Here is a 15,945-nt window from a genome sequence, read left to right as displayed (position 1 = left end):
TTTAACTTTTTGACTGTTATCACAAACAATCTTGATTTAATATTTTGGGGAGTTTCGATTATGAAACAATCAAAGAATAACTTTAAAGCTTTTATGAATTCTGGCCTTCAGTTCTTGGAACAATGTTTTCTACCCTGATGTTTTCCATGAAACAAAGTGAAGCTTTTTTCCCCCCTTCCTTTCTTCTATAGAGACGTCTCTTAGACTTTGTTTGTTTGCTTTACTGGTTCGGTGCGTTTTACACCAAAGCAAAAAGCCCAGACAGTATTCAGCACCCACCAAGTTAAACACATGGAGTAGGAAGGCAACTCAGCACATGCTGTGCTCCATCCAAATGGAAATAAAACGAACTCAAGGGTCCTCAATCAAAGACACCTGGCACAAACTAGGCTGCTCATAAGGGTGCCCTGCGCTATCAACCTCCTCCAGATGTAGTGGGCAATAACTGTCAGCTGCTGTTAAATTTTCCTTTGGGACAAAATGGATTGCGTTGTCAGCTTAAAAAAAAAAAAAAAAAATTTTCATTCCACTAGTGCAACAACATCTGTGAACTTCAACGCTGTGTTTTTTTTATTCATAAATAGAGGTCGTAAAACAGAGGAATTATCTTCCATTTGATCAGGTTAGATTCCCAACTGGGAATGTAAACCCACAGTTACCAGGCAGCATTTAATGTAAATGTCTGCTCCCCATCCACAAATGTACTATAACCTTTAATGGTATATTGTACAGTGTAGCTGTGGCCCTTTTGTCGTTAAAGGCTCAGAGCAAACAATTTTAATGTCACCATTAATATATGTATGCATACATTATATTTATATATCTACTATATAACCACTATTGACATTTCTACTTTATTGCTTTAGTTTCTAATTTAATATCGAATTTTTCATTACAGATTATTGTGCTTATTTGGCCAGTAATAATGCAGAAATAAAAAATGGTGCATAATCTTAAATATTTCTTTGCATCATAACTTTTTTTGGAATAGTGTCAAACATTATAAAAAAAAAATCATAATACTAAGCACTAAATTATGTATTTTAATGACTATCATTCTAGAAGTGTGCATGTATGTCTGTGTGCATGTATGTGTGTATATATATGAGTTGTGTATAATATAGTTTGTTGTACGATGTCAGGGATCATACTTTTTGTGGAATGATTTTGGAAGATAATTATCTAAAACTGTCTTACCTTTTCTTAAAATACTTTATTTTATAAGTTAACCTGTCTGCGCTCAATTGCCTTTTATTCTAAGTTTGAAATGCATATTAAATGAACCAGAAACCACAGTAAAAATCCCCATTCACACTCTACATTCACACTGTTACTGAAATGAAATCTGTGGGAAAATAGTGGGGCATCATTTCACACAATGAAATAAAGCAACATTTAGGAAAACAGAATATAAATAATAAATGATCAGCGATATTGAAGTAATATGACCTTAACTGATGACTCTGAGCTGTCACTACCACTGAGCTGCACTGACTTAAGTTGGTGTCAAATGGACTAACACGAAAAGTTTAGAAAAATTATTATTGCTACTTGATAGTGTCCATGGGGGAAAAGTTTGCACCGCACCCAAAGTACACTCTCATGTTTTGTGTTGTGGATTTGAATTTCTTGTCCCTGTTTTTCTAGGCACTCCACATCTACTGCACTATATTTACAAAGTTGCGGGATATTTCGAGTGCTGTTAATTTATTTGTTTTTAATGACTACCTAATTTATGTCAGAAGGGGGTTTAGATCATAGTTTAATGACAGATTGGCCCTTTCTGAGATTCATTGTTATGATCTGCATATTTTAGTGGTTATCAGATATTATTAAAAGGATTTCAGTCAAGTAAATGAAAATATTGTTCCATGAATCATGGTTTTTGCAAATGTGCAGCAAAGTCTCAACAGTCTGTTATTTCACGCTGTCTTAATAATTTAGTGTTTCTGGAGAAAACAGCTTTGCATAGAGTTTCAAAGTTTCCGAGTTTAGTTGACTGTCCTCATCAGCCCCACTGATGCTGATTATGCCGAGATCTTTCCATTGATCTCTCTATATGCTCCCAACCCACTTCACAGTTTAGTGAGTTTCTTGTCAGCCCCTTTGAAGTGGCCAGAGCTCTATTTCATGGAAAAGTCTTGATAACCCCATTATTCTCTTTCTTCTCCCCAGGTGCCTCCCCTTACCCTGGCTTACACATTGATGAGGAATTCTGCTGCCGACTGAAGGAGGGCACCAGGATGAAAGCTCCTGAATACTCCTCCTCTGAAATGTAAGAATCGCTCTGCTTATGTCACTGATTTCAGACAGTCCTAATCTGAAAGGGATTTGTCAACTATGCATGCAGTTTTTATTACTTTTTTAAGCATTAGGGCCACAAATACTATGTGTTTTTTTGTGAGAAATGTTCGATAAACTAATGTGTAACATAAAATTAATAGCATAAACACATCAAATATCCCTTTAAAATTGTGATTTTGGCCTGTCCCACCTCGACTGTATTCAACAATTACAAACATGACGTTGTAATTTTGAAATAATATGTTGAGTTAATATTCAATTTATTGTAGTAAAAGCCATTTTTAATTTACAAATTGTAGTGTTGATAGCATTCATCCGTCTAAAAACAAGAAAACAGAATTTCTTTTGTAAAAGTATAACAATTGTATTACATTACATGTCTATTATCTGTTCTAGCACATGCCACTATACCCAAAGTATACATCGTTTAAGTCTTTATTCCTATAAAACTCTGCAGGGTTATTAGCTTAAACCTGCATTCTGGGGAAGAAAAAATCCTTTCCTATCGATACAGTTGAAAAGAGCAGAAGTATCTAATTTCAATGCTTTGACACAAGACTGAAGCCTTAAATGGAAACAGATCAATTATTTGCTGAGTAGAAGAAAGGGAGCAGCTTCTGATTGGCAGCTAGTTTATAGTGCAGTTGATGTGTGTTAGGTATCCATTACTAACTTACACCAATGCAGCTGAAACTCAAGCTCACATTAAAGGCTTCGGTCTACCTAGGCAGCGTGGGGTGGCCCAACACAGTGGCAGGACCCCTGGGCATCATACAGAGAAACCCACCGTCAAGATACTCCCATTGTGGTTACAGGGTTAGAGAGCGAGCCAAACCTAAATCTGACAGTTTTCAGATGTAACAAGATATGAGAAAAGGGGTCATGGTATCGGTTTTAAACGTGGTAAGGAACTGAAGCGGACAACTTTAAATTAGTGTTGCTTAAAAAAGGGTGCAGAGAACTAAATCACCTCAATCTGAGAGAGAATATTCACTGCCTGTTCTCAATAAGAACCCCTACTGCTGTCTATAAAGTGCTCTACTCAATCTTCGTTTCAAAACTATGGGCTTATTCAGGAGGGTAATTTTTCATATCTGACTTTCTGTAACTGTATTATACCCTCTGTCTTAAACATTTGGAAACCTAAACGGAGCACTTATTTTTAAAACTTGCTGCATAAAGCAAGTCTCAAATTTGCAATCACACACGCCGTCTGGCTAATTGAACATAACAAGAGGTCATGAAAGATGGTGATTGGAGATGACCTACAAAATGCAGTCCAGACCTCAGACCTGAATTGAATGCGGCACTCATGAATACAGCCTTTATGGTGCCAAGACCATTTAGCTTCAATGAACGTAAACTAACATTGCAGATAAGGGTCAATTTAATATACTGTATCATCTGAGTGTTGTTTTGAAGGAGGTAGCACTAATAACACTGCTCTTCAAGAAAGCAGATATGTTGATCAAGTTACGTACTAGACTCAGGGTAAACATTACTTTACTCCTGACCCTGACCCAAACTTCCCTATTGTGAATGATGAAAAGAAATGCAATTCAGAAATCAGTTTGTCCAGACTGATTCACCCATTTAATGATGAACTGGTTCCCACCAGCCCACAGGCTCATAACTATTCAATACATTGAACTAAATGCTATTGGCTTTCATTAATTTCGGCTTCCATATATCTCCATGAAAAGTATGCCATAGGTGTGAGCACAGCTTGATGGGATAAATAACATCCTGGTGTACCGTTGATCTCAGAGGAACCACTATTCACCAATTTTCTGGACTTCCTGTTAGTTTAAGGAGTCGCTCCATCTGGATTCATTAAAATAACCATTTTAAAGTCCTGCTTCCTCCTGCTAATCTCCTACGCAGCCCACGAGAAGAATACAATCTCTCTGATGACTACCGAATTCAACCCCTGATGAATATATATGGTGATTAGTGTAAGGAAGTAATGAGTCATCAACTAGTACAGTAATTTTTCCATACTCCAAATTGCCCAATGTCGTGCTAATCAGACGAGATCAGAGAGTTTCATGGTTAACATGCTTTATTTATATAAGGACCTGTGAGTGCAACACCACAGTATAAACAGGAAACAGCTCAATCATCGCCCGTGATCATTTACTCAAATGACGGGTCGGTGCATTGACGCCCCAGTGTTTCACCTTAGCCTTCAGATAAACTTCACCATTACAGACCACTGCAAAATCCAATAAAGGACCCCAGACGTCCCTTGTGGGCAGAGATGCTGACAGCTCGTGTAAAGCAGGAGGAAGTTCCTCTCAACACAAACTCTCACCCTGAGAACGGTGCTATGAAAACACTCAGCCTCACTCCTCGTGTCACGCACTGAATATTATGATGAGTGTAAATTATTGGATAAAGCTGGATTTGCAGACTAACCTAGAGGTCAAGGCAAAGGGTGTAATTCATGAGGGTTTGTGTAGCTGCTGAAGAATTGCAATTTATGATAATGGCGTATTGAACACAATGTTCAAAGGAAGTTCTTTATCATGTGCATGTTTCTCTTCATAGATATCAAACCATGTTAGACTGCTGGCATGGAGAAGCAACCCAGAGGCCCACTTTCACAGAACTGGTAGAGAGGCTAGGAGATCTGCTCCAGGCTAGTGTGCAACAGGTACGATCTCATTCACTTCATTATCCTTGTATGTCTTTCCCACAAACTGTATTTGAAAGTTTAAAGACTCCGACCACAGCAAAACCACAAGGATTTTATGGGATGAGAGATGCACTACTGTTACACAGGAACACCATGGCAGACTGTCACTGCAAACTGCTTTTAACAGTTATTCACAGATCAAAGGTGAATGAGTTATTAATGTGAGCTCAGAGCGACTGTAAATAAAATTTAAGACAAGCAAAGTCACTCATGAAGTCAAATAGTTTAGGGTCGGTAAAAAAATTTAATTCTGTTTTCTTTTTTTAAATAAAAATAATAATAATAGTTGTATTCCTGTGAAGGCAAAGCTGAATTTTTAGCATCATTACTCCAGTTTTTAGTGTCACATCATCCTTCAGAATTTGGTGCTTATGAATAATTTCTTGTTATCAATGTTGCAAGCAGTTTGTAACAGTTTGTTAAGCACTTTAGATCAATTTAATGCATTTAAAACTTTTAATTTCTTTCAAAAAAAATCTTACTGACCCTGAACCTTTGAAAAGTACTGTATGTTTAAGCAAATACAAGCATAGACATAAAAATATTACATTTACATACACACATCCCGTATTCTCAATTACAAAATGTATCTCATTTACCAAGCAAATTTAAATACTGAAATTGAAACTTTTTTGTGAATTTCAATGCCTGTACTAATCAACACGATATCCAAGCAGAAGAAATGTAAAAATCCACCATTTGTAGTATCAGTATCAGTATGTTCTGATACATTTTTCTCAGTTCAAAAAGAAAGGTAAGGAATGGATTTGATTTATAATATGGCATATGATTTATAATAGAATGGTCTCAGACAAAGGCTACAATACACAGCACTGAGATCAAAAAATATTCTAAGCCGCCTGAATTGGAAGACATCCAAACTCCCTCTCTCACATAAGGAATCAAGCTTAGTGTACTGCCTGGACTGTCCCTAATAACATTATATCCATAAAACTTATTCACACATTCCCCTGCAGATTTATGTACAGATTCCTCCAGAATCCTACAATACCATATGCAGGGTGATGTCACCGTTTTAAAACGTGCTGAATTTTTAAACACTTTGTGTCTTTTAGGAGGGAAAGCATTACATTCCAATCAACACGGCCCTGTTGACCAAAGCAGACCCCTCAAACCCGAGCCCCACAAAGGAGACCTCCTCCAGACCTGTCTCTCTTAGAGACTCCGGGATGGCTTGGTAAGATAGCTTTATCTTATCCATTTAGCAGTTATATGCTCAGACTGATCTGTATTTGTATTTCTGATGTTAAAAATCAGTCGGTATGTCCTCATTATTCATGAGGAATATTTCAGAAATGTGTTTTTTGTAGATTGAGTTCTACCAACATTTTTCTGGTTTCCATACAGTACATTTTCCTCTTCTAACCAAACATGAACCACATTTCATCCCAATGGCCTTCATTTGAATGCTTTAAAATAAGGCAAAGGGTGAAGGAAACACTAATTGTTTCTTGATAAGGAACAGTCCTAGTAGCATTAAGGGCCCCTCAAGGAATTTCCTCTTGTACCACAAATGCAGTTTCAGGATTTATGCCTACTTAAGATAATATTTATTCAACTCTTGTGTTTCCATGAATCCTTCAAGTATAGAGAATAGTATTGAAATTCTGCTATCCCTGTTATCCCTAAAGCTGAATTAAAGAGCTATCCCTGCTGCGTGAAATTTAATGTAAAAGTATTTTATTCAACAAACTATTGAACTTCTACTTGGAAACTGTGATACCGAACACATCCCTCTTACTTTAGTATGTTTCATGTATTTGTTTGAATCTGCCAGACATGATGTCATGAGAAACTTTCCAGACTGATCTTATGTGGAGCATTTGATGCTTTCAGGAACATCAAGATCCGCCCAGCGAGTGTGAAGACCTTTGATGAAGTTATCCTGGAGAATGGAACCAACAAGATCCACGAGGTGAAGAGCTTGATTTTCCGCACATACCAAAGATCGCACTTAATTTGCACATTACGCAACAATGCAAAAATGTTGTTTCTGTGGTTAAGTCATCTTGGTTGTTCACAGGGTGGGCAGTCAGATAGTGGGATAGGTCTATCTTCAGATGACATGAAGACACTGAAACGCCTGGAGTCACTGGCCCGACCACAGAGTTTCATGGCCCGAGCGTGAGTACAGTATATTCAGTCCTGTTTAGACCGTTTGCCTGGCCACGTCCAGAACCACAAGAATGGGTAGGGCTGTCGGCGTATGCCCTAGAGACCCTCCCACTGGGCTGGAATGTAGATGACACAATTGTCATACAGTTTCTCCCCCAAGCTCCACACGACTCCAGTCACTACCCCTTTTCTTTGAGAGACGTGCCTGCACGAGAGTCTCTCAAACAATGGCACAGTGGAGAGATATTGCCTAAGGTGACAATCTCAACAGCCAGACAACAAAAGCAGGGCTGGGCGTGTGACTTGTTAAAGCTGGCTGCAAGGTCTGGTGACTAGCATCTTTGTTTGTGCCGCCTGGGCTGTAATGGCCTCTGACTCCATCTCTGAAATGGCACGGCTACAGATATGGCATTTTGCCATTTCAAATAATAATACGCATTGAATTATGCCTTTATTTTATTTGAGGAAGTAATTGAAAGAATGAGTGCTTAATAGTGTTAGAGACTCTAATATATTCCATTTAGAGTCCAAGTATTTTTTGCTACAGAATGTATAAAACTTAAATATATGGACTGACTGATGAAATAGATGATTAAAACATTGTCAGTTCTCGTCCTCGACCAGCCTAATGATTTATTAACTGCAGACTAAAGTGTGCTGTGGTCTGAGACAACATGACTTGTTCATAAAAGTGCCCCAGGGCAAATGGTGCTGAAAACTAAAGCGAAGGGGGTCTTTTAAGTTATTAATGGAAAGCCATTGTGCTGGATTAGCCTTGGTTTTGTTAAACCGTTTGAGATCTGAGACGCCGTTTATGGTCTTCCAGTGTAGCAAAGGCCAGGGTTAATCTACTAAGGTTATCCTCTAAATTGCATTCAGGGCCTCATATGGCATCCTAATATTTGAGGGCAACAGTTTTCACCACCAATTGCAGCTAGACAAATAGTGATAATCTCTTACTGATTGAAGGTTTATGACTCAGACCTGGAGAGGCAAAGTGGTTAACTAATTGGTCATGCTGTTTAGAAGTGTTCAGTTTAAACACGCAATTGGCATTAGATAAGAGTAGTTGGGTAGTAGTTTTTTAAAGAAATAAATACTTTTTTCAGCAAGGACTCATTAAACTGATCAAAAGAAACTAAATACTTTAACATTGTTACATAAAATAGAGTAATGGCATAGAGTAGACCCATCACAGCCTAATTTTTGCCATCACAGCAATAAATATATTTTTTTAATATTTTAAAATAGAAAAGTTATTTTAAATTGTAATAATATGTCATAATATTATTGAGTTGGTGAGCATAAGAGACATCTTTCAAAAGATGATGCCAAGTCAACATGTCATTATCACAAAATAAACCCTGACAAGAGTTTTTTTTATAATTATAAAATTTTTATAATTTTACCTAATAATAAATAATTATCTTAAAGCTTCTGCTAAGAAACAAATTTACAAAACTTTCAGCCTACTGTAGTAACAAGATGAATACTGTAACAATATTACAGTGATATTAATACTAAAGTTAATTTTCACTATAATCAATAATTGAGATGAGCGAGTCCATCGTGTGAAATGAGAGACATGAAAGTAGTGCCAATTTCATTCAAATAAATGGACTGATATACAGTATTGCTCTGGACATCAGCGAATATTAGGAAATATTAGGCCGTTAAATGCTGTAATCGACCAATCAGAATCGAGAATTCCAGAGACCCGTGTAATAAGTTTTAATAACACCACACCCCCTCCTCCTCTACAACATAAATACAGCAGCAGGGAAGATTGCAGAGCATAGCCAAATGAACAAAATCAACAGGTTTTCATTAAAAACACTCTGTTTCGCCTCTGTCAGCACTCCCCCATCTTGTCACGTCCAATGCAGTCCGCATCCGATATGATGAAAAAGCTGGGCACAGCCAGAAACCATCTGGCAAAGCAATGCACAGGTTGCCATGGTCACAGCCATGGGAAAAAAAAGCCACTCAGTGTATGTAGAGAATGATGTATATATTGTAAAGAGGCGGCCCCTGCCAAGGACCCACTCAATCATTGTCACCTTTGACCTTCTACAGCTTTACTGCTGTCCAAGAGTCTCCCTCCACATTGTCCCTCTGGATTCCACCTGATACTCCCACATTCAGTATGCACATATGTGGAGTGCTTTGCACCGACTGTGTACAGACCCCAATACATGCCAATCTGTTTCCTATAGATATTTACTGCAAATTACTGCCCCTTTAGACTAAAAGCAATGCCCTCCAGGGTGTCTGACCCAATGACCCCGGATGAAGATGTTATTGAAACCCATTGCAACACACAGAGCAAAGTTTGCATGCACAGTACAACAAAATAATAATAAATGAATTTGAAATGTTTACATTAAAACCCCTTTGCTCCTCCCACAGGATGAAGAGCAAAAGCAAGGAGTCCGTTCTGCTGGAGGGTGAAAAGGAGAAATACCCAGCGCTTGTTCCCTCACTGGACCTGAGTCTGGAGGACTCCTCTCTTGACCCAGAGCTGGAATGTCACAGCCCACCTCCAGACTATAACTATGTGGTCCGTTACTCCACACCACCCGTCTGAGTTGGTCTGCACTTGTAAGCCACCAGAAGTCTGATTGGTTGGGTGCACATTCTATCAATTTCATTTTTTCTGTTCCACTTTACTCTGGTCATCAGAGTTTCACATTTCCTCTTTCTGTGCACCTTTTCAAGGTAGTGTATGAGTACATGAGTACAGTGGACTGCCACTCATATCACTGTGGCAGTCTGAGATACAAGCTACAGACCACCTCAGGTATTCCTGCTGTCTACTGTGAACACACAAAGCACATTTTATTACAATAACGGCACTGTTTTCCCCAGTGAAATGGCATTCTTCATACAGAATGGTGGCTAATTATGAAATCATTTGTTCAGTGGTTAGAAGGAGAGGACAAAGGCAATCCTTATTTTATTTCTAGATAAATATTGTATTGAAATGAAAACTGGAATTTTGGTTATGTGATATTTTATTTTTATTTTGCTAAAATTATTATTTCAGAGCTTACTAAAGCTCATTCTTTACTTTTTTAGGATAATAAATATTTTTCTTTAGAACAGATTTTACTCGCATTTCACGCAACTGTCAGACAAACTGTCAAACAAAGACCACAGATCATGAATAATTGAATGTGCGGTCTGAAATTCCTTCCCAGAACTCAATCTGATATTGCAGGACACATTGATCATTAACACTTAGGATGCACATTGTGTTTCCATGTTCCAGTCTGAGGGCCGTTTTCCTGAGTCTTGGCCAATGAAGCTCAAATGAATCACTTTTGTTCCCACATATAGTATTTTTTTTTATCTGGCAGAAGATCATAGCGTTCATTCTGGTTCTTTTTTTAAAAAAAATTAATCAAGCTTCTTACATATGGCAAGACAGAGTGGCTTGTGGGTGCCTAACATCCAGTCTATCACTGTGAAAGTGGCTTCAGAAGCCTTAGCAAGTAAATTATTCATGCACATTTAATAGGAAACATTCGGTTAATTATTGATCAAATGTGGACCACAATAAAAAGGCCTTGCTCTGTTCAACAATAGTTACACTGCATTGTGTACTTTCCATATTTATGTTGATTACACTACTGTATACATAACAGCACGTACTATGTTGTGCAGCTATTCAGAGGAAGGTATATTGTTACTAATTCAGTAGTCTTTTGTGCTAAAATACTACTAAAGCTTGCAGGGCAGGCTATAATATTTTCAACAGGCTGGTCACTATTTAAATGGACATGATAATTATAGTAAAAGCATGTGCACTCATGTAGGTGCTATCAGTATTAACTCCTTAACATCTGTATGCAAGTAAACCAACACTGTGGGATGGAATGGGTGGGAAATCATTGCATTGGTTAAACCAGATTATATTGACCATTGTAAAAGCGGTTAAGCCCGTGATTGCTGAAAATGATTGTTTTTAAGTCCCAGTACTACATTCATAGCTGATGGAATAATGAAATGTATATACTGCCAAATGATGCTTTCAATTATGTTGTGATGTTGACTGGTATTTGTGAAGTAAAATTGTATGCACTGATATTTTCTACATATATATATATTTTTTTGTATTATAACTGTATGTTAATATTAACCCAGCATAAATAAAGATCTATATATTTATATATAGCACATTTTCAGAGTCATGATTGCATTTGTACTAGTACATGCCTGTATTTTATGGCTAATACATCTAATAAATAAAAATGCACAGAAATAATTCAATGGCACTGTACTGTAGTTTTCTTCCTAAAGCATAATTTCCAATATATTAGGTCTATCTATACATATTTCCAGTAACATTTTGCTAACTATTCTAAGATTGTTGGTGGAGATAGTTAGGCTGTGTGTCATCTGTGCTCTCTTCCTCCTGCTTCTTGGCCACAGAGACACATTTCCTGAGCGGGCCGAGGTGACGGCAGTCTGTCTGTCACCGGGACAATACCTCTGTGAGCAAGAAAAGGAAGGGCTTCTCCATCATTCCCATCACAACAGGACTCCAAACACTAAACTTCCTAAGGGCCAACAGTGCCCCCCAGCTTTGGCACTAAAACACCAGAGCTGTTTCTGCTTGTCATAATGGAGATATACAGTGTTTACAGTACACTTGGTAAAAAGTCACTTGATTGATTGTGCATTGGCGGTGTGTTAATGAAGGCTGTGAGACATGTAAACTAATTCAGGAATATGAAGCATAAACAAACACGGGAAGGATGTTGGGAGGGTTAGGGGTCATCATATTCTGGCTGCGAGCACAGACGTGGCATTCACGCACACCTCATATTTTTCCACACTCGCAGGAAGTACACACAGTCTCTGAGCTCGGCAGTTGATCACAGTTCTCAATTTCCTTTGCTCTAAATGGACATGAATATTACTGCTCAGTCATCATTTCCATGAGCATAATTTCCAGTTTATTAACATAGAAACATAAAAAAAAACATTAAATTAATGTTTTTGTATATACAGTCATGGTCAGATTTATTGGCACCCCTGGAAAATATGATCAAAGATGGCTGTAAAATAAATATCCTTTTGATATTGCATAATTTTTTTTGTGTGCAAAAATCGAATCTCTAATCTACTAATCTAATCTACTAATCTAATGTAGCGTTAATGGGGGGGGGGGGGGGGGGGGGATTGTCACATTAAGAAATAGATGTTTTTCTCCAAAACACACTGGCCACAATTATTGACACCCCTAGAAATTCCTATGAATAAGATATGCAAAGTATGTTCCCATTCATATTTTACAAAAATTAGCATACCAGGGTGACTAGGAACATTGTTCAGCCATGACTTATTGTTTCACAGGAGTATAAATATGAGGAAACACAATGAGTAAAACCAACGAATATAGTTCTGATGTGCAGCAAAAGATTGTTGAGCTTCACAAAACAAAAAGTGGCTGTAAGAAAATAGCTAAAGCATTGACAATTCCCATTTCCACCATCAGGGCAATAATTATGAAGTTCCAATCAACTAAAGATGTTACAAATCTGCATGGAAGAGGACATGTGTCTATATTGTCTTAATGCATGGCGAGGAGGAAAGTTTGAGTGGCCAAAGACTCTCCAAGGATCACAGATGGAGAATTACAGAGATTAGTTGAGTCTTGGGGTCAGAAAGCCTAAAAGAAAACTCGAACAGCACCTACATCACCACATGTTGTTTAGGAGGGTTTCAAGAAAAATCCTCTGCTCTCATCCAAAAACAAACTCCAGCATATTCAGTTCTTAGACACTACTGGAACTTGAAACGGGACTGGTTTCTGTAGTCAGATGAAAAACCACCAGATGGGTTTGGTGTAAACAGGGATAAAAAGTACCCCATGCTGGGTCTGTGAAATTTTGGGCCTTTTTTCTGCCGGAGGTCCTGGACATACCAACAGATAAATCAAAACCTGACCGCACCTCTGCTAGAAATCTTATAACGGACGGTTGGATCTTCCATCAGGACAATGATCCAAAACAAACATTAAAATCAACACAAAAATGTGTGACTGAGCACAAAATGAAGCTTCTGCCATGACCATCCCAGTCCCTGACCTGAACCCTATAGAAAATGAGTGGAGTGAACTGAAGAGGAGAATGTATGGAGGAATGATCTCTTGTCAGTTATTCTCCAAACTCATCAGGAATTATAGAAGAAGACTCAGAGCTGTTATCTTGGCAAAAGGAGGTTGCAAAAAGTATTGAATAAAAGGGCGCCATTAATTATGTCCAACGTGTATTGAAGAAAAACATTTATTTCATAAAGAGATTTTCCTCACATTTTCAATTATTTTACTTCAATGAAAGGTTTTTGTGAATATTTTTTAATTAAAGATCAAAAGGATTAACAATGCAAATTTATTTTTTCATACTTACCAAGGGAGCCAATCATTTTGACCATGACTGTGCATTTTCTGTTGATGCATTGATTGCATGTTCGTCAACCAATCAGGGCTGTTGAATGCTTGAATCTGATTGGCTGACAAATGTGCAATTATTTTTAGGGAAACGCACGGGCCGGCCAAAGTAGTTTCAGTGTCTGAGGTAAAACGAGCCCCCTCATTAGCATACAGACAAAGAGATGTGGAAATAAATACATGTGGAAATAAATAAATGTAGACATTAGTGGTGTGAAAATCACACATGGTTTTAAATGCATCCAACAAATTCCAAAACAGAACAGTTCCGCTAAAACAGCATCTCTGAAATAAGAGCAATTGCATAAACCTTTAAATGTGCATGGGAAGACGAAGGCAGTATGCATGGATTTTACAGGTGAGATCTTTTTTTTTTGCTCCAAAAGAACTGTTTTAATCTCGCGAGATTAAAATGTGACGAGATTTCTTGTCGAGGTGAAAAGCTATCTCGCGATTTTGAGTGTGAGGTTGAAGTTAGTATAGAATATCCCACCGCTACATTTACATTACGCCCCCACTGTTGTTTTGCTTTTTATAGAGATAAAAAAAACATTTAATTCAGTTGGATAACGGTCACTTCAAATACTATCCAGAGTTGTACGTAGCGCAGCAGGAATCAGAATCCACTGATCACGTGACAAGAGTAAGTGATGAGATAACTGACAAGACCATAGCAGAGGATTCGTTGCACAACAGAGCCTAAGCTTCTGATTAATGTCTTGATAAATGCTTGTGAATATCGCCCAATATGAAAGGCTGGGCTGTCTAGTTGTACCAGCTCTTAGCTCTATATCAAGCCTGAAGAAAAATTTGGTCTCTTTATGCACTTTGAATATTGACTGAGTACTTTGATTATGGTTGCACTTGTTGTTTTCACTTAATAAGACCAATAGAAAACTGTTATATACATTTTTATTTATACTGTTTTTATTTCTATGATCAATTTGTTGAAAGGATTTTAGTTAGGGGGTCAAAAGTTGTAGAAGCTCATAAATCATGTACAGTGTAAGGTCTGAAGAGACTTATGAAATCATACAGGAGAGAAGCCAGTCAGTTGAGTTTGTGTGGCAAAACCTTTTACAGTGCTTGATTGTCGTGAAAGACAGTATTGTTGTCTTTTACTGCATATGATAATTCATACTCAGAAAGTAGTACTGAAATGATATCCATTACAAGATGATTATTTAAAACACTTCAAATGCCACCGCAGACTATTTTTCTAGTCATGTATTTTGTAATATAAAAAATACTGTGTAAAAATCTCATCTCGTCTCGTTCTCGTGAACTCAATCTCGTGTCTCTTCTTGTGAGCTAATTGTCTCGTAACACCCCTAGTAGACATAAATACATATTTACATACACAATATATGTGACCCTGGACCACAAACCCAGTCACATGGGTCAATTTTATGAAATTGAGATGTATACATCATCTCAACATTGGACAATATTTGGCATACATTCCGTACATAATAAAACATAATTTTGTGACAGCAACATGGACATAATTAGCACATACTCTTTCTCCCTCTCCCACTCAAACGAACACTTTTATTTGTAAAATAGCACTAAAATAGCAACTTAAAAACCACATAGCATTTCCCACTAGCGAGGTAATAACGCTGATGTTCTTGAAGCATATAAACATACAGTTTCGCTATTTGTAGAGACGCTTCTGCTGAACAGACACAGGTAATTCACATATGCTTCATCAATCTCTCTCTGAATTAAGTTATGTTATTAATGAATAAGTAATGGCTGCTAAAAAAAATGGTATTAAAATAGAAAACAGTTATTTTAAATTGTAACAATCTTTCACATTATTACTGTTTTTATTGTATTTTTCAAACTTAATGAGCACAGAGAAACGTGTAAAAAAATCTTACCAACTTACCAGGCCTGCATCTTGAGACAAAACAATGACACTGACATGTTTTAAGATATGTCAGTGCAAGTTGCTTTCAGTTAAAACAGTATAATATAATATGAGATTGTAAATTGTAGTCTTTTTTTAACTTCATACTAACATAATGGAATCTGCTAAAATTATCTCTGAGGAAAACATCATGCATCTAATTAAAGGCTCTCTCCTATTGGGACCATTTTGTTTTTCTTGTTCAACAATGTGTAAATGTACTTCCAAAGTCCCTTCCCAAGGAAAACAGCCCCCCGGTGGCAAGATGCTTCATTAATCACTAAAACAGACGTGGTATATTGGAGCCTTTGGGAGTCTGCCAAAACTCATTCATGCAATCAGTGACAAAACAGAATGCCTTGGAATCCTATCATACCCCATTCTCCTTCCTCTGTACAATTCCCATTAATGGAGTGGTCTTCCCCTCTGCTCGCA

The 15,945-nt window shown here is 37.5% G+C and overlaps 1 protein-coding gene across 1 annotated transcript in view; it reads left to right on the top strand.

The window, feature by feature from the left end:
- Positions 1–10,797, top strand: part of kdrl (kinase insert domain receptor like) — a 43,234-nt gene extending 32,437 nt beyond the window's left edge. The window contains exons 25-30 of the mRNA XM_079891842.1: positions 2,176–2,275; positions 4,855–4,960; positions 6,079–6,200; positions 6,860–6,938; positions 7,047–7,147; positions 9,548–10,797. Of these exons, the coding sequence (XP_079747968.1) occupies positions 2,176–2,275; positions 4,855–4,960; positions 6,079–6,200; positions 6,860–6,938; positions 7,047–7,147; positions 9,548–9,725 (686 nt within the window). The 3' untranslated portion in view covers positions 9,726–10,797. The remainder of the gene's footprint in view (positions 1–2,175; positions 2,276–4,854; positions 4,961–6,078; positions 6,201–6,859; positions 6,939–7,046; positions 7,148–9,547) is intronic.
- Positions 10,798–15,945: the final 5,148 nt, after the last annotated feature.

This window comes from Squalius cephalus (assembly GCF_949319135.1).
Source record: "Squalius cephalus genome assembly, chromosome: 14".
NCBI lineage: Eukaryota > Metazoa > Chordata > Actinopteri > Cypriniformes > Leuciscidae > Squalius > Squalius cephalus.
This window is presented reverse-complemented; position numbering and strand designations above follow the sequence as displayed.